Source organism: Corvus brachyrhynchos, unplaced genomic scaffold (assembly GCF_000691975.1).
Source record: "Corvus brachyrhynchos isolate BGI_N302 unplaced genomic scaffold, ASM69197v1 scaffold116, whole genome shotgun sequence".
Lineage (NCBI taxonomy): Eukaryota > Metazoa > Chordata > Aves > Passeriformes > Corvidae > Corvus > Corvus brachyrhynchos.
The window spans coordinates 7,384,233-7,403,899 of record NW_008240221.1 but is presented as its reverse complement, the minus strand read 5'-3'; the positions used below and the strand labels follow the sequence as shown (position 1 = coordinate 7,403,899).

Below are 19,667 nucleotides of genomic sequence, written 5' to 3'. Positions count from 1 at the left end.
TCTTCTTCAAATAAATGAGTTAGAGGCTTGAGTCTGGTAAGTATTGCCTGAGAAATTGTGGCTGTAGGATGTGACGCCTTGAACAACAGAGCATCACTACACAAAAGGAGAGACAATAGCATCCCACAAGTTCTACCTGAGTTGGCAATTTGTTAAGTTTCTTATTAAACACTTAAAAACACTGGAATAGCCTCATTTGGGGATGGAATTGCTTCCTGCTTACTTTTTGTTACACTCTATTTTGCTCAGTACAAACCTAATGTGAACCAGAACGTAGCTGAGGTTGGGATTTGTAAATGAGCTGCAGAGATTGACATCTTGTTGAAACACAGATGATTCAGTGAGAGAATTTTTCCATCATGGCATACCAATCCACATTATTTTAATTTGCTGTAGACAATAGCAGTATGCAAGAGAGTAAAGAGAATTTGTATTTGCTGCATATTGATTTGCATAGTCAAGATTATCACATAGATTTAAGATCATAAGACACTGATCTCTGAAGATCATAACCTTAAAGCCACAGTATATTTGGGCACCACAAACCTAATTACCCCAAATCATGTCACTTATGGAAACACTTATGTAGAGGATTATTTCCAAGCTGGCAATTTAGGTCTCAATCAGGATTTGATTTGCATTCCTTCTTTAATTTATGGAGTTTGCATTTCTTCCCCATCTTACCCTGATACATTTTCTCCCCAGCCCACGGTTGATTTTCAAGAGTTGTAAACTAAAAGCCACTATGGAAACAATCCTGTTGATATAGGAGTAAAAGTAAACTCACTTTTCATCAGTAGGGTAACAGGAGAGGCAACTGGATGCACACAGGGTCTAACAAGTAGGAAGTTCACTTTATTGGATGCATTACAAAAAAAGAGACAACTTTAAGGGGGTATTATATAGGCTTGATGAAAACATTTCATATACAAACCAGTATTTCTGATTGTTTCAGTAGCCTGTGCAGTGTTTACTTGGACAGTTTCCCAGGGATTTCCTGCTTTATTAAGGAGACCGCATCCTGAAGCGCAGCATTTACATAAATTACCTACACGATAAATGAGATAAGTAAAACACATGGAGGAAGCCTCTGATACCACAGGCATTATTCAGGAAAGATTTAAAACAAACTTTTTCCTCCTTTTGATATAAAGGCTATTTTTATGCCATCAGGAAAAGCTGTTTGCACATACATACCAGAAAGTCAAATCTTAGCAGGCAAATACAGAAAAAATAGGTGTATTTATCATATACTAAGAACTACTTAGTTTTAGAAATTTGGACTAAATGCAGTCCCTAGTTAAAAGCACCACCTGGCAACAATGGCTGTTGGCAAAACTCCTAATCAAGGTTTGGGCTGCTGACAGAAAACTACAAATGACTTCAGACTATTTTACAATTTTTAAAGTGAATTTAAATTCTGTTCTCACTGTTTTAGGCCATTAGAAATACCACAAAAGACCAGTTCTTAGAGGTGAATAGACAACCTTTTTATAAAACTTACTTCTTTTTAACCATTTCAGCCAAGCATGGCTTAATTTCTTGTTATAAGGAAGAGCAATGCAAGTTTTGGGTTTTTTTTTTCAAAAAAGGTTAAGACTCAATAAAAACCCCTCAAAACTATTACTGCATTTGGTACAGGGCTAGTTAACACATAACTGAATATGTTGTATACTAACAATTCTCTACTTCGTATTTTGAATCACTTCATTAATAAATATGATTATTTTTCAGTGGAACTGCAATAACAAAAAAAAAATCACAAAAGTTTTTTAGTAGAATGGAATAGAACAAAGCACATTGCTTAAAACCTAAATAACAGAGTGGCTACTCATAATACTGATATACACCAAAGAGTCACAAATGCCACCTAAAGCAATTTGGATGTAATTTCTATTATTATTTTCTTATCCTACATGATATTCTTCATTACTCATACAATAAATTGAACTAATTCTAACACAATTACAGTGTTTGGTTAAAAGGATGCTGGTTCCCAACAAGGCATCTGTGGAAGGATGGTTTTAATTGATACCATCCAAATCCTCTATGAGTTTTGTGTATTGCAACCATCAACAAAGAGAAGAAAGTTACCACTAGACAATTCCACAACAGTTTAGTGTTATCCAAAGACCAAACTGAAGAGGCAACACAGTTTATGAAATGTAAGTACTATGATGTTTCCATATGAGTAGGAATTTTTAAATTCAACTTTATTTTACACAGAGGATGGTTTGTCTAAATACAAGCTCTTGATGCTGTTTAAATGCTCCAGACTACCTGAATTTTCTGTCCAGCACTGGCAGGTCCAACATAACACCTAGAGAAAGGAGACCTGTAATTTCTGGAGTGGCAAGATTATCCTGTCACCTACAACAGTGTTAGCTCAATGTTAGCTAGAATCTGAATTCCAGCAATCTGTTCTCTATGTATCAAGGTAGCTGTTTGTATTTTTAATTTTTCTGCTAAATATTAAATCCCTTCAGGACAAGAAAATCCCTTCAGAGCAAGAGAAATACTCTGCTATACAGCCTAGGCACTCCAGTCATGGGATACGCTTCACGAATGTACCTTTATGTTCTCTGATAAAAACAATCATTATGAAAAAGACTAATTCATTCACATGCTGAGTATCTTGAAACAGCATTTAACATATTACTGCTGCAAAGTTATTATGACAATTCTTGCCAGTCTTGGCTGACATTCAGCAGATTGCTATGTCTCTTTACCTCAATTCCTCCATCTGTGGCTCTGGACACATTTGTGAGAAACCAAGAGATACAGACAAAAATCACTGCAAGAAGCACAGTGAGTTTTAGACACCTTTTAATAAGAAGTGATAAAGACCCTGCTCATTATTCACTAAATGCATTAGTTACTGCAACAAGTAGCAACTCTGAAAAGTAGCCAACTTTTTGCTTTAAAGCAATTTACGGAAAAAGTATTATTGTTTGGAGGATTCCTTACACAAGGGTTTTGCTTTCCCTCATCCCTTGCATAACTTCATTTTGTCTACAGGCAAGTGTTAGTGTAATTGCAATGACAAAGGGTTTCTCAAAGTGACCCTAGCTATTACACTTTTCCCTACCTACAAACACAGGTGCAGGGCAGAGGATTACACACTCCTTGGTAAAGTTCATCCTTTGAATCTTGCACCCATTTTTCCCTTCTTACACGTATCTAATCTACTCGAGACACAGCTATTTTGCTAACTGGGTTAAGCAGGAGCCCAGCTTACTGCATTATACAGATATTCACATATGGTAGTGACCACAGGCCAATTACCTCTTCAAACAGACCGGGCACGTTTATTTGTATGTGTGATTCCATAAACATGAGAAGACTAGAGTACAAGTCTGTGTTGCCAGCAGCAATTTTGTCTGCTTTCACAGTAGCAAAACAGAACCATACTTAAAGCATAAGAGACCAGCAAAGTCGTCCTGCCTTTGGAGCTTGCTAAAAGGGGGCCCCAGCTCAGCAGTTTGGGCACTGAGTGGCAAACACCATCTGTATCCTTTTCCCTTCCATAAAAGGAACCTTTATGGGAGTGTAAAGGAAAACAAAGAAAGATTACTACAAGTAGTTATAAATGAATAGTTAATCATCCAATAAGAATGTGAGTTCTCTCAAAGACATTGTGCTAAAGCAAATTAGTCAAAAATACAAAGCTATAGAACAAGGGTACTTCAATAAGCAAGTGATAAACTCGAAAAACCAAACAAAAGTATCTCCCTAAGCCAACTTTATAGGTATTATTGAAATATAACTAGGAAAAAAAAAGTTAATGCTAGAACTAATATTTTGTTCATTTTTCTCAGGCTAATCTTGAATTTCCCATATTCCTTCCTTTTGGTCAGAAAAGCTGAAGCCCAGCAAGAGTACCTACACTGGATTTTCTTACATAATTTTAAAGCCAGCAAATTGCAACAAATATTGTCAGGGGCTCTTATGAAAGCCTATTTTTTGGTTCTGTTTTCAGTTTGTGAGCCCTAGAAATCAGCACTGAGAATAAAAATAAACACAGTTTTGACATGTACAGTAGCAAGAATTAGCTTTGTACCTAGACAAGGAACAAGTCCTTTAAAGCAGAAGTTAGTGGATTAACAATCTGAACAGCTCACACGGCATGTTTATTCAAGCTTCGACAAGAAGTCAGGCAGTGAAGCAAGGGCCTTTCATTGTGAGTTTGTGCTCCACACAAACAGCTCTAACAGCTTTAAGTTCTTTTGCTGTTTAGGAGTTTGTTTGTTTCTAGAGAGAAAAAAAAAATAGGGAGAATGTAATTGACCCAGTTGGAAGCAGCAGGCTGGGTAGGAAAGGCCTTCGGCGAGACATGAGCACCACCACGAGGCAGACACCGGCTGCTCAGCGAGCCACGAGCAGCTGAGGCACCCCGGGAACCTCCACCCACCCCGGACCCACGTGCCGAACAGCCCACACGCACATCTACATTTAGGGATACAGACAAAAATCAGTCAACTTGATTTCTACAAGAGAACTTTTTCTTTGCATATCACTTGGAACATTCCCATGGGATGTACAACATCACCTGATGCTGAGAAATTCTTTTTAGGTATCGGTTTACTTTTAACTTCCAGTACAAGAACATGACCATAGCTTCTTGACTGGTATGAAAGCAAGTCAGTGCTTGGTTCAAGAGAGACAGTTAAAGGTTTTAACTGGAATCGTGCTAATCTAACTAGATATGGCTTATCACTTACTAGGTGTAAAAAGGCACATTCATTTACAAATAAAAATAACAAGAGGCAGGGAACATCATATCAGGGAAAGTGGTCTGAAATTAATTTGCTGTTTCTTGTTTTCTAAGATTTTTTTTTTTTTAAAATAGCCTTACTTGCTTTCTGAAAAAATGCAAAGTTTTCCAGTAAGTCCATCTTAGTGGTTTAAGACAGCAGTAACTGGAACATAAAACCCCCAGACCAGATCCCTCGAAACAATTGCTACCTTTTATATGCCATCTTACCTAAACACTTTTCCTAGAGATTACTGATCAGGGCAGTGGGGATTTTCTGCCATTTAGCACAACATACAGTTAAGTTCTTGACATCTCACACAACCTTTAAAGTCTCTCAACCAGAAAGTCCCCCGGTACCTCTTTCATGCTACTGCATTTGAAGGCGTATCAGCAAAACCCTTCTGAAAGCAAGTATACATCAGGTCAGTGTAGTAACTTCAGCTCCAGCACCAAGAAAATACAAATTTTACGTAAGAATTGGCATACCTAGGTTATATTCCTAAAGCAATTTTCATTTTTAGCATCTTTTTTTTTCAGTCCTAAATAGTCACAATTTGTAATTATTCACTGAAGTTTGGATACCCAACAGCAAATCTTAGAAGATATCATCACTTGGAACATGTAGCAAATTTAGAATGTCACATTTAAAAAAAAAAGATCAATGCTTCTAAGCCTTTGATTCCATCTGTCCACCATTTTCCTGTGACTTAAAAATATTTCCCAAGATATATGTCTAAACTAGATGAAACTGGTTTTCATCTCAGCTTCAACTGGCAAACATGAATGATCTGATTCCTTCTGCATCTTAATGATTTTAGGCATTGCAATAAATTAATTTTGATTGACTTGTGGTTGACAGATTTCATTACTCTTGTCTGACAAGACCAATGCAACACATGGTAGAACTTTTGTTCCCAAGTTCTAATGATAAGCATCCCATGTAACCTCCCCTCCCCTCAGGATCTAATAGCATCACATAAATTGCTGTAAATGCAATACTTTGTTTAAATTAATGAGACATCTATGTTTTCTATTACAATCCCTGGGTCTCTCAGTCTGCCCTCTCCAGGTAACACTACAAATAATTATTTGCTCAACCTGATTTTAAATTGATTTTCACTGACTTTTGCACAGCGATGGAACGTTCTGTGAGAAGACAACTTCACAAGGAAGACAAAAGCTTACTTTGGTTTGTGGTTGTCTGGCATTCCCAATGACCTGAGATATTCTGAATGACAATTTGCATGCAAAGTCACTGAAATTTCTAATTATCATTAGAAAAGTCTCTGGAGGAAAAAAAGCTAAAAATAAAAAAAAAGCCACATTTGACTACAGTAGTTTGATCTGAATAAATTCAACCTGTCTGAAAGCACCACAAGAGGCATTAAATACTTCAACCTATACTGCTGCATGAAAAAGCTTTTCCTGCAGTTTTATGAACTGCCTTGGTATTTGCATGGTACTCCCCTATGAATTCAAGAGTATTGTAGAAATCTTTGTACAAGATCCATTTTAGACATTTAAGAAACATTAACTTTGAGAAGTCTGGAACTACAGAATCAAAACGCAATTACCAGCCTAGATGTAGGGGTTTAAGGTAACAAAGAGCTTCAGATACATACTTTAGGTCTGTCTTTTTTCTTATTTAGTCTCTTAAATATAAACAACTGTCTGAATGAACATGAATCTATCTTTAGTCAGTCCAGCATTAAAAATTTACAATACACAAATAGTTAAATAATTTTAAATATAAATAAATACAAATATATAACTCTCCTCCCAGATTTGCTTAACTACTCTGGTACTTTTAATAAATCAACAAACAGTGAAAAGAATGATTCTGCAAATTAATCTGTTACGGCAAAAAACCAAACAAAACCATTTCATCTTTAACTTGTTTTATTAAGAGAGCAGCTAACTCAACAGTGCTGAACACTCTGTTCATCATGCAAGAAGTATACTTAGTTTTAATTACTTTCTAACTACCTCTACTCAGAGACAGTGTGGGATTTTTGTATTTGCAGGGCAGAGCCTTTATTAACTCAAGCCTTCTCCCTACTGTGGCACAATCAGAATGTTCTGAACAGCTGGTTAGGAAGATAGCCAAGATGCAAGAAAGATGTCTGAGCCTCCTTTTCAAGGGCAGCCAGCTCTTGTACTGTAGGTGCCAGAACATCCACATGGCCTTTATACAGTCCACCTGCCAAAAGAGACAATCTAAATTATGTGTTCAAAGCCATTTTTCAGCAGAACTAATAATGCTCAACCACAGTCATTCAGAAAGTTAAAATTAATTACTTTGTTAAAAAAAAGCACAAACCAAAACAGGTATACACATACCCTTCTCACTTGCAACCCACAGGCTGCATGTAACAAATGCAGAAGATAGCAAAGAACTAGCAGCTTTTTATAATCCATTTATTTATAATATCTTATTTATTTATTATTATTCTGTAGTTACACAGGAGACAAGGAAACAACACTGCATAGCAAGGGAACTTGAGAGTAGGTCATTGCTTACCACCCAGAGCTCTTTTCTGCCCATATGTAACTTTCCCATCAAAATCATCCACCGGTACTTTTATGTCTGGTTCAACTTGGGCAATAGTGCAGTTTAAGTGTTCTTCAATCTCCCCCAGCAACTAAGAGAAAAAAAACCCCAAGAAGTCTTTAAGTACTCTTATGATCCAAGACTAGTCAAACTAGTGTTCTCAACAGTCACATTTGAGTAGTTTGAACAGGGATGGTACACAGAAAACAATTTGGTCACAGATGCTGAAGACTAACACATTTTTATTAGTTCAGACTATATAAGTTCAGTTCCAATTTCAAAATGTTTTTACCCTACCTAGAAGTCTTTATTTCATATGCTACCCTACTTGTATGAATGAGGCTAATTTATAATAAAGAGCTCATAGTTCAAGCTTATTTTACCCCAGATGATGTATATACCCTTGTTCATTGGAGAAAGGAGGGAAGTACTGCTTTTTAACAAGCATTCAAAGTTGGTATACAAACCCCAATGAAAACCTACTTAAGAGACAAACTATTTCCAGGTTAGAGAAACAACAGTTTTAAGTTACTTACAGTTTTGCAACAAACCATCCAAACAGAAGTGTGTAACTAACATCCTCTAAATCTTAACAGATTTTGATTAAGACGACTATAGGGAAGCTGAAAGTAAGACTCCAACAGAATTGGCTGTGAATATTAAAATAAGCTTTTATAATTAAACAACTTAAAGAACATATAACTTGAGAAGTTTTTTATTTTTTTTCTTCAAATGGAATCAAAGGTTATAAACACCCTAAGACTAGCTTTGTACTTCAACTACACAGGTGAAACAAGAACTTTATTCCTAAGTCTTTTAGAGGAATTAGGGAACATTTAAGCAAAATGCTTACCTGCATCTCATTGTACCATATGGTACAACCTCCTTCTTCCTTCAGTCTTGTGTTGTAACACCCTTTTCCACGGCTACTGCATACATGATACCAAACCTAGAAATAATGGAGAACAACTTCTAAACTTTGTGAAATAGAGTTTAGGTACATTCATTTTGACTAATTACAGCATGAAAAAGAATTCAGGAATATGTTTAAGATCTCTTTCAATTGAGCACAGACAAATAAACGATATTTCAGTGCAGGATATGAATGTCAGATAGCAGCTGTGGATAGATCTTCAGTGAATAATGTCTGCTCATCTTTGCTTTGGAGTATAATTACCTTTTCTTTCTCTTTTGCCACAAGGGAGATTGCCAAACCCATCCTGAAATATTAGGGGAGAAGGGAGGGAGAAATGTATTTCAGTAACTATTGCCAACTTGTGAAACAATAACAACAACAAAATCAAGAAAACCTGGTGACTGCTCTGAACACACACGTACCTCTCTGCTCTGCCTACTCTCCCAATTCGGTGAACATAGTTCTGTTTTTCATCAGGGAGTGTCACATTGATAACTGTGTAAGACACAATCCATAAAGAACACGAGATTTTTTTTTTTTAGTATGTGAGCTAAAGTCAAGATCAGACACCTAAAATAAGTATGATTTTGATTGCTGCAAATCCTCTCCTTAGCCTATGTACATACTTTATAGTCTATTACAACAGTTACAGGTGTAACTTGCAATATCTGCAATAAAGCTTTCAGTCTCCAACTGTTTTCTCCCTGATTACTCTTTGGCAAGAATGGAAAACCAAATGAACAATTCCCAAAAATGCAGAATATCAGCAGGTATTTGAGAACTTATGGTGAACAAACAAATTAAATACTGCCTAGTTTAAATCCTTTAATATCTTTATCTTTTAAAATTATGCCATAGGTCACATTTATTTTAACTAGTGGACAGGAGTGCAAATATATTGAAGCTCTAATGCAATTCAACAGCTTAAGTTTAAGGAGTTATGTCTTACCATATGGAACACCGTGAATATCAATTCCTCTAGCAGCAACATCCGTGCAGATCAAGAAACGGACATCTCCTCTCTGCAAAAACAGAGTTGTAATGAAGTGTTGTGCTAAAGCAAAATCCCAGGCAGTGAAACCACAGTCCTCTGCACTTCTTGACCTTGAAGTGGCTCTGTACATTTAAGAACACTTCAAATAAACCCATGAGTAGCTTGGTCAATTTACATCCTTGTTTCTTTCCCCAACAGCATACGGCAAGCAAAAATCAACAAACAGCCTAGCCTAATCAAAACTGAACTGTAATATTTTAGTAACTTTTTTTTTAGAAATCAAGTACTAAAGACTTTAAAAAACAATGTAATTGCTACAGAGTTTAAAGTTAGGTTTTTATTTTAAAATAAGCCTACTATCTTATCAATTCAAACTCACAAAGGTCATTTTGATTACCAGTACAGACTTCCAGCTACAGAAAATGTGCCTCACAATTTCAGGAAGTGGGACATACAGCATTTGACTGCAATTTAATTTAAATGGAGAACTAGGAACACAAATTAACATACGAATTCAGATACTGGGAGGTGAGGAAAAAGCCTTCAAGAATCTGCTGCATCACCTTAAATCTTTCCAGGTTTTGCTTTCTTTCTTGAGGTTTTCTATCACCATGCAGACAGACACATGAGAATTGATGTCCCTTCCTATCCGGACCTGAAAGAGTTTGTATGCATTAATAACATCACACATAAGTTATGATACAGAACCAGAAAAAATTTTCACGGGCAAAAAATTTCCCCCCCCAGGCATTGGTGAGGGGGAAAAATACCCAAGACAAATAGTTAAATACCCTTCCACCCTCCTCCCTGGAGCAGGTCTGTGCAGGCATTTCTCCCTACTCCTTCCTCCTCTAAATTTCCCCATTTCTTCAAGTATCTGTTCTTCACCCTTCTCCACACACATCCCCTTTCACTGTTCCCGTTTTCTTCCACATTTCTCCTTCTGTGTCTCCTTATGTATATATATTTGTATACACATATTTCTTCCCATGTCTCTTGCCCTTACCAGCTATCAATTTTACTAATATATTTCAGCAGAGGCACCATATACTCTTCTCACTGGTTCAAATTTTGGTGCATGATGGGTTTCTATCCATTTCAGAACTGTCTGGAACAGGTACAGGACAGTTCATTGCTTTCTTTCACAAACGGCACCCCTGCAGCTGCCTGCTACCAAACCCTGAACTTTATGCTCAGTCAGTACATAAAAAAACTGAAGCACAATTTTATTTGTGCTGTGTCCTAGTATTGGTGACCTCATCATACAATTTTGGTGTTGAAACAACACGAAGTGAGAAAAGTGAGCAGAGTAAGGTTAACATGAAAGCATTACCTCCACCCTGTTGGATGAAGTACTGCTCCATATTATCACAGTCTATTTTAGTCCTGCAGAAAATAATGGCTTGGTCCATCTTGTGCTCTTTGATTGCCCGAACAGTGTATTCTCCTTTTAGAATTTTAATAGCTTCAGACCACATTTCTAAATAAAAATAAAGAAGTTATTTCACTCGAACTGTTTAAAAACATGAAGAACCTTTGAACTGCATACCTTTAAAGTTCCCTAGCCTTCCAGTAGACAGTTAAAACTTTTATTGTTAGAGCAAGTAAGGTAAACCTTCAATTTCTACCTCTCCCCTCAATGCTCCCATATTCCAAGGTGATATAATACAGAAAGAACAAAACCACTCAGAAGTTTCAGGTTTTTTATACAGACCAACAAACACTTGTCTACAAATCTGCAAAATATATATTCAAGTTTCTTTCCCACTCCCCAATTACAGAAATACATTTCTCTTAAGGACTATGAGAATATAGAAATAAAATTTTGGGAGGAACATGACTCAAGGCCAGTTAACTACTAAAATTTACCTTTACTTCAAAACATTTGCAAAAATTTCACAAGCTATTTCTTAGTGTTGCTGATTACCTGGAGTGTTAGCGCCAGGTCGTGTATTGTCTTTTGCATGTACTTCATCAGTCTAAGGACAAACACAAAAAAACCCCCCAAGTCGTTACTCCACTCTTCACAGAGAAATACTTAACTCCATTGACTTATAACTAGGAAGAAATCAAAGTTTTAAAGTAATCTTAGCATTCTGTTCATCCACCAGCCAAGTTAATCTGCCTTTAGCTAAAGGAAAGTCTTGAGTTTAAGCCCACAAAACTTATTCATAAAAAAGGGAACTAAAATTATTTATGTAGACACTGGCCAGAAAACACCTTTGAACAAAGTGAAGAATTAAAAAATCCCGAACAAACCCGAATCAAAAGGCATTGTCAAATATGGCTAAATCACAAAGAGTAGCTTCTGATCTTTTTCCCTATGCTAGGCTGAATCAGATATGAACTGTAAACCCAAGAAAAATAAACTCATAGTACCTTTTCATTAAGTCTTAGTAACAACATGTGACAGAGATTCCAGAGACAAAGAGGGGTTAAGAAAACCTAGACTTGTAACTGCATCAGAGTTGCCAAGAACAAAATACGGTCCCAGGTTATTCAGAACCTGAATACTAAAGACCTGAACAACGACCACCTTCTCACATGAATAGGTGTCTGGTGAATGTAGAATTTAGAGTCCCAAATGCAGTCTGACATGAAATCCATTCCTCTAAAAACTGCTCATCTCACATGGGTTCAAGACTGAACTACCTCATAGAATGATCCATCCTGGCAGGTTTATTTCTTCCTGCCCAGTCAGAAAAGAGGTACTAAGTACCACAGACCATTAGCTGAGTGAAAAAGCACAGTGCCACTGTTCTCCGTGCAGATAGTCTGTTTCTCTATTAAGCTCCTCCTCAATCATGTCTGTAACACTGAGCTGTTCAGAAACAGTGTTATGACATCACTGATATGATGCTGACTATCATGGAACAAACCATTTCAGATTAAGCTGTTTCAATAGCCAGCAGAGATCCTTCAACACTAGGTCCCTGTTCTGAAGGTTAAATTAGTAAATATGGACAAATAACCTGAAGTTTTACTTACTCTGATATGATTCTTGCCAAGCCTTTCCCAGAGCTTATCAGCTTTTGGATTTACAGGCACAACTACATGGTGTACAGTTTCAGGGACAGAATCTTCTCCTTTCAAATCAACCCAGGTGGGAAAATGCATGATCTTTTCAGATAGCTTTTTCACATCAAAAGAATGCAGTGTTGCAGAGCACACAATCACCTGAGAAGAAGAGAGTCATATGGATACCACTGAAGTAAGATCCTCCCAGCCCAAAAAGATGGGAATAGAACTGGAAGAATGTTATACAGTTGAATAGCATAACGTAGCATAATGAAGAGTCCCTGACTGGATTTCCTCATCACAGGAACCACTCAGCTGGCAAGAGTCAAGGCAACAAGTAAGTTGCTTAACTATTCTCTTACAAAGACCCCATCATTTAGTAGGAAGAATGCTGAACTATTGAAAGCTAATTAATCAAGATTATTAACATATTAGGAATCATGAAGTATGTAGTCAGTCAGGTTTTGATACACTTATATATAAATAATTCCAATTAAATTCAAAACTGCTGAATGCTAGGCTTCAATATCTGGAATCCGAAAAATACACATTCACAGGCAATTAGTGAACTCACTGAACAAGTGTTAAGTTTTGGACAAGAGCTTTATCAAATTCCAAAAAAGCATGCTCCATGCCAAATAATAGACAACAACTGAAAGCGGAGCACACCACACACAAAAAAAATATCCAAGTGAACAAAACAAACAAAGACCACAACAAAAAAAATCCAAACCACAAATATTTTATACCTGAAGTCTCTTTCCATCTGAGGTTATCTGAGGAATCTGACTGTGGATCCTGTTGATGAAATCTGAATAACCTTGGAGGAGAAGGCCATCCTATGTGGGGATGAAATAAAAGAGATGAAGCTGCAAATCTCCCTCATTTCTCAGTCTTTACACTTGAGTTAGATAAGCAATACACTTATAGTCTCAGAACTTCTTGCTTTTAATTAGCTGGACAGGTCAATGCATGGCAGGGATATTATTACTGAGGAGAAAAAACCCAGTAAAAATATGGAGTATTTATAGTATAGCTGCTGTGCTTCACAAGAAGCTCAGCAGCTACTCCTAGCTAACACCCCAAGGTATTTAATCTTTGTGAATATTCAGTTGTACTACAACAGATCAGAGAGAAGCACTTACTTCACAGCACATTGAGTACAACATTCACTGGCCTCAAGACCTACTAGGTTAACTAACAGTTATATTTTTGTCTTTGTCCTTTGAGTTCCCTGCAGTGACAGGGACAGACTTCAATGCCCTGTAAATATAATTTGAAATATATTTCTCTACCAGAAAAATTCCAAACAGATTTAACAGAGAGGCTATGAGGGCGAGGGGAAAAAAAAAGTAGGTTACTATGGTTACAAACAGTGAGAGGATTAAGGTGGAACAGTGTAGGTATCTAACTGTTCCACTGAACTATCAAATACTATAGAACAATCATGTTTCACTGACTCTTTTTTGCAAATATCATACTGCATTTAAGAACAGAATTTAAGTAGCACTTAGTTCTCTACATACAGCTTCATCCAGAACCAGGAATCTAACTTGAGATAAATTAATCTTCCCCGTTGCAACCAGGTCATCCAGCCTTCCAGGAGTTCCAACAACAATATCCACCTTTGAAATACATAAAGAGTACGAGTTGGTCCTGTAACTAACTAGAGGCATTACAAGTTTTATCTAAGCTTAACACTGTGAGAGAATTATCAGTATAATGCTTTATCCACTATTAATTGTAACTTCATAAAATCCTAGATTAATTTGAGTTGGTGGAATCTCGAGATCATCTGGTCTCCACTCCCACTTTAACATGCCAGTCAAGGACAATTTCCAAGTTACATTAGATAGCTGCCAAGCACAATCTTCAGTACCCTTTTGGAAAGGGATCCTACAACCTCCTGTCTGGGCAACCTGCATTTTGGTTCAACAGGCATTTCATTAGCAGAATCTACCTTAGGGAGGAAGTCTTCCCTTTTTTTGGGAAGTGCTGTGGCCCTTTTTTCCTTCCCTAAATCCCAAGCTCTGTGTAATTTTGTTATTTAAAGCCAACAAACAAATTTGTTTTTAAACGGGGATAAAATAAATTTAACTCTTCTCATGGTGGAAGGATACAAAGTCTATCAAGTATAGAAATAACTTAAGATTTTGCCAGAAAAAAGGGTTTACAATCAAGAATTTAGCACTCACATGGAAGTCTAATAATCTTCCAGATCAAGTAGGCTTAGAAGAAAGTTTGTACTTTGGCAGCTAGAACCACTAGAAAATTTATTGATAGTGATGTGTTTTCACTTCTAGAAGGGAGTCTCAAAAAAAAAGACTCTGTGACTCTGTTCTCCCTACACTGTCATTGAATCGATTGCACAATCCATGCTGCTGAAGCCAGACCACTTCCTTCTACGTAGGACTGGTCTGTAGTGTAGGTTCACCTTGATAACTGTAGACTATTTTTATTCACAAAAACATGGAACAGAAGTTACTAGGAAAACTGTCTTGTTGGTTAAGGACAAATGGTAAACAGTTAAACCTTTATTTTAAGATTTTCTGGAGTATTCAGGCTTCAACAGAATTTGACTAAGTACTGTAAGCACTTGTATTGACATCGAAGTAAAGGAACAACTACTAGACTGCTGCAACATGAGCTTGTAATAATAATAATAAAAAATGTTAAAAAGAAAATGTGCAGTCAATAACATGAGTTACAAGAAGCACCATTACTATTCTCTAGCAACATCATGAGTTATTTGGAACCCAAACTATTAAATCATATGAAAAAAATACAACTTACGCCTTGTTCCAGTACAGAGAGTTGATCTCTTGCAGCAACTCCACCAATAATCAGCAGTTCCCTAAAATTACATTAATATATTTGACATTTACCCATTTATTATATTCAGAAGGTATATTAAATATCTGTCTGAAGACTCATTCTTTTATTGATAGCTGACAATTAATAGCTCTGAACTGTAATTTTAAGAATAATGGAAAAAAATCAATTTTGAAATTCATCCCTTCATATGTAGTGTACTGTATTTCAATTCAAGTGAAAACTTTGTGTCCAAGCTGTATTTGAATGTGATTACTTCATTGCTATTGTATTAATCACATCAGCACCTTAACCAATTTAATCTTACAAAAAATGTTAAAAATCTCAAGAATTATGTAACTTAGTTTAATAAAGTTTCCTGTGTTCTTGAAAGTTAGAAATGCAAATAACAGTAAATGAAATGCATCTTCCACTGTAGCTTGCCTATTCCCATTGCTTAGTCCTCAGCAATTCTAGTAAATGCACTCTTGTAAACAGACTGCAGTTTAGAATAGGGAAATGTTTAAGTTTTAGAAGTACAGTCAATAGAGAGACAACTTTAAACCAAAGAAACTTGTAGATGATTCATTTTTGAGAATTTTATCTCCATGGTAATTTGTCTTGTAGATAATAGACACTATATAACTATTTGATGGAGATGAAAAACAATGAGGGGGCAGAGGGAGATGGGGACATAGGAAAATGTTTAGGAAAGAAGGGCATTAAGCAGATGATGTTCTTAGTCAAGAAAAGCATGTGAAGTATCATACTAGTTATCACTGATAAGTGAAAAAAAAACCCCCTACCCACTGAATTTGCCTTTGAGAAAAAGGCAGTCCACAGATAAAACACACCAACCCCCCCTGCAAAAACCCTTAAGTGGTCTAACTGTAGTTGCGAAGTCAAAAGGTCGGTTGGTAGCAGATTATTACTGATACTATTATCAGCAACACTGCAGATTATGATTCACTTAGCTACAAAGTGGAACTCCCCCATCTCCCTGTGAAGTTACATCCATGGAAAATACCATAAATGCAACTAACATACACTATTACCTTAATTTGGGATTATCAACATATTTTTTGAACTGCTTCACATTGTTCAAAGTTTGTTCTGCCAGCTCTCTTGAAGGTTCTACAATCAATGCTTTTGGAGCATTTGGAAGGTTCTGTGCTTGAACCACTTGCGCGCTTCCTAAGTGGGGAAAAAAAAAAAATCACCATTAATACAAACTACATTCCTATTCTGAGATCTTTTACTGGAAACAAATTTGTATTTTCTATTAGTAATTAAAACCTCATAATTTGAAATGCTCCATTAAAAGGTGATGTGATTGCTCTCTCAATTATGAATAACTTCAGAATAATGTTCAAAAATTACAAGTGGGTGTACTGGTCATGCAGGATTATCCATTCTATTCCTGAACATAAAGATCCACATTTATTTTTATAATAACACTGTTGGAAAACTGAGATGGACTTCTTTTATCTGATGCATTTCTAAATTTGAAATATTGAAGATTGTTGGTGGTTTAAGATTAAGAAAATCTGGTGTACTTTAAAAGAAGTATCAATATGTCTTTACTACTGCTATGTTCAAGACCTTTCTGATAGCAACTAAAGGGATCAAAAGATGCTCTGTAACACAACCTGAATACAGAAACAAGAGAAGTTTGTAAAATCTAACCTGCATGTTGTGATTTTACAACACTACCCTCAGGAGCCTTGCAAAGACCAATATAGCCATCTTTTGGCGGAAACTTGAAATCTTCTTCACCAAAATTGAATTTCAATTCAGCATTCTAGGTTTCAAGAAAATTGTGTCATACAAACAGATTCAAGGGACCACATAAAAGGAGAAACAATTCAACAATGAAAAAAACAGACAGAGATGAGGAAGGTCTTTTCTTCTCCCATCTTACACATTCCTCTTCCCCAAGTTACCACTGAAACCTTGCTGGAACTTAAAACCAACCAAACATGCAGAAAAAAGCTAACAAAAAGCCAAAGCACTTTTTCTGAACTTGTACATTTCTCTAACCACTGAAATGTTTTGCTAAAATCTTTACTGCTTGAGATAGACTCAAAAAGTAACTCAGAAAGACGTAGTACTACACTACAGTAATGTTAAAGTTCAGAACAAATGAAACATGAAATCTGACTTTCAAGCTATTTGCTTACATCAGTTGCGTAACAGTATATCAAAGTTTAATACACACACCATGGCACCGTTATTAGGAATTAGTTATCCATGCTATTCTACCTTTAAATTCAAGATTAAAATTTGAATTTAAACATCTAGCTTAAATGGTAGTGAAAGCTAACACACACATTATTCCTTCAGTAGTGAATACTGGTAAACCAAAGAAAACTGACTTTACACGTACACCTGCAGTAACTAAGTCGCTATGCAAATTTTATACTTAAGTAGCTCATTAACAAACCCAGAAAAATTATAATCATCTTGGACATCTGTAATATTCCTGTTACCTTCAGTACACAAGCTGCAAAAAGTGCCTGGTTCCTTATATGTGGTGGGATTTCAAATGCAAGGCCAAGGTCCTTCCCTGAAAGTAGGATTAGTCGTCAGACTCTCCAAGTCTATGCATTCCTCTCCCTCCCTCCCTCCCAAGTGAAAGCATCCAAATAAAATTCCAAATAAAGAGAATAAAACTTACCATTTTTGGAAAATTTTATTTGCCCTTTTTCTGTGTCTAGATAGCACCCAATTGTATCATGCATAGTGAATTCCTGCAAAAGAAAAAACGTTTGTGAAGCTTAAGACTTAGTGCTTGTACTCTGTCAGCTTTTAGTTTTCCAGCCTCTCCCTACTAAATGCTGACTCTTGAAAGAAGCAAGTTCAATTTATTTCAGTAAGACCAGTAAACAGAAAGCATATTTTTATTTGATTACAAATCTTCAGTAAACTGCCCAATTGATCTTAGATATTCAACATTTATTGCTGCTTTAAATTTAAACACAATGACAATGATACATTTAAGTATCATTTACCTGGAAGTATTCTGCATTATGGAAAAGCACATTAGCCATGTATTTATTAGCCAACGTAAATCTAAGCATAGAGCACCAAACGTGGCATCAGAAACTTGTATTTTGACTATAAAAAAAGACTAGCTCTTCAAGATGCTGCTGTGTGCATGTTATGTATACTCACATGCTTTATTTAATTATCTTGAGATCTTTTAAAGGTATTCAATAACATCTATATATTACAGTGCTTCTAATCAACAGCTCAAGAGTTACTATTAAACAAGCTACAATAGTCATAAAAGTTGCAAGTTTTATGGCATTGAATCATTACCACAAAAAGACTTGAGTTTCTGCTGTAACACCCATATTTATATAAATTATGTTTAAACATCTGAATTCCACTGGTACACTAGGCAAAAACCACCACTGATATTCCCAGCAGACACCATAAAAGTGCACAGTAAGATAATGGCAAACCCAACTCAATAGCTAGAATAGTGCACCCTGTTTTATTAGCATTCAATAACACATTTTGACAGATTACAGAGTTGTGCAATTACTTCTATTTTAACTTCTAGTAAGCAGAATACAATGCCCTCACTTGGACATTCACTCAGGCATACAGATGGGTTGAATTGTTCAAGCTAAAACTGAAGTAAGTCAAGACAAATCTCAAGAGGTCAGTTAACTTTTAACCTGTAACACACAGCAAAATTTTAACTTCTAAATAAGAGTCAATCTAATTGCAGTCTAACCACAATCATGTCTCAAGCTTGTAACTGCTTCTGTCAAATCTCTTAATAAGCTTTTATCCAAAAATACTTCAATGTTTCACTGTCCTTTTGCCCAGTGAACCTTCCTCAGAAGTGGACACTATTTCAAAGGACAGTTGATTGTAACAGCACAAGACTAACATGCAAAATTTTAATAGTATTTCTATCAAATGCAATTTAAGCTTACCTCACCATAGCTGTCAAATTGCTTGTTGTGAGATTTCTTACCAGTGCCACCAAAGCCAAAGCCAAATTTATCAGTGCCTGAAGACAAGACAGTAGGCTTTTATTTTTTGGTTGATAGGTTATGCTTTTCCCTCTTTGTATCAGTAACTGAAATTGCTAACATTAACGCGTAAACAAATAATACACAGTGCTAATTACAGACTTCTGACCTGGATGTATACCAAACTAGTACTTTTGCAGCCATAGGTTTATTGATTTTACTAGTCTCCATGCACCTTCATTAAAAAAAATGACATAAAAGGCAGAAAATCACAGAAGACAAGAAAACACTGCCACCTCAAAAGATTTCCCCTTACAGGAAGTAAAATACAAGAAGTTTTCAACTCTCTGATATTGGGATCCTTCCCAAGGAGTCCATTCTCTGCAATATTAGAACACGACTGCAGCCATACCATGTGAATATAAAAACTACCCTATAGGTTCTTTAGAAGGAAACTCACCCAGATCTAGTGAAGCCTGCATAGTTGACCAACCAACTCTGCACAAGCCTTGGTCATGACAGGAAACTTCATAATAGTACTTCCCTTTAAAAGAAAAAGAAAGGATCTAATACAACACCCAAATTCACTAAACTGGTTCAGTCTTGCTACTTCTAAGCCCATACAAATCTAA

At 36.2% G+C, this 19,667-nt stretch overlaps 1 protein-coding gene across 1 annotated transcript in view; it reads right to left on the bottom strand.

The window, feature by feature from the left end:
- Positions 1 to 6,637: 6,637 nt before the first annotated feature.
- Positions 6,638 to 19,667, bottom strand: part of DDX1 (DEAD/H-box helicase 1) — a 20,097-nt gene continuing 7,067 nt past the window's right edge. Inside the window, exons 8-26 of the mRNA XM_008641789.2 lie at positions 19,496 to 19,579; positions 18,997 to 19,073; positions 17,724 to 17,796; positions 17,536 to 17,612; positions 16,733 to 16,847; positions 16,102 to 16,240; positions 15,029 to 15,089; positions 13,762 to 13,860; positions 12,985 to 13,074; positions 12,206 to 12,394; positions 11,145 to 11,196; positions 10,551 to 10,697; positions 9,781 to 9,872; positions 9,173 to 9,245; positions 8,646 to 8,718; positions 8,485 to 8,527; positions 8,161 to 8,256; positions 7,278 to 7,398; positions 6,638 to 6,956 (exon numbers count right to left, since the gene is read on the bottom strand). Of these exons, the coding sequence (XP_008640011.1) occupies positions 6,826 to 6,956; positions 7,278 to 7,398; positions 8,161 to 8,256; positions 8,485 to 8,527; positions 8,646 to 8,718; positions 9,173 to 9,245; positions 9,781 to 9,872; positions 10,551 to 10,697; positions 11,145 to 11,196; positions 12,206 to 12,394; positions 12,985 to 13,074; positions 13,762 to 13,860; positions 15,029 to 15,089; positions 16,102 to 16,240; positions 16,733 to 16,847; positions 17,536 to 17,612; positions 17,724 to 17,796; positions 18,997 to 19,073; positions 19,496 to 19,579 (1,832 nt within the window). The 3' untranslated portion in view covers positions 6,638 to 6,825. The remainder of the gene's footprint in view (positions 6,957 to 7,277; positions 7,399 to 8,160; positions 8,257 to 8,484; positions 8,528 to 8,645; positions 8,719 to 9,172; positions 9,246 to 9,780; positions 9,873 to 10,550; positions 10,698 to 11,144; positions 11,197 to 12,205; positions 12,395 to 12,984; positions 13,075 to 13,761; positions 13,861 to 15,028; positions 15,090 to 16,101; positions 16,241 to 16,732; positions 16,848 to 17,535; positions 17,613 to 17,723; positions 17,797 to 18,996; positions 19,074 to 19,495; positions 19,580 to 19,667) is intronic.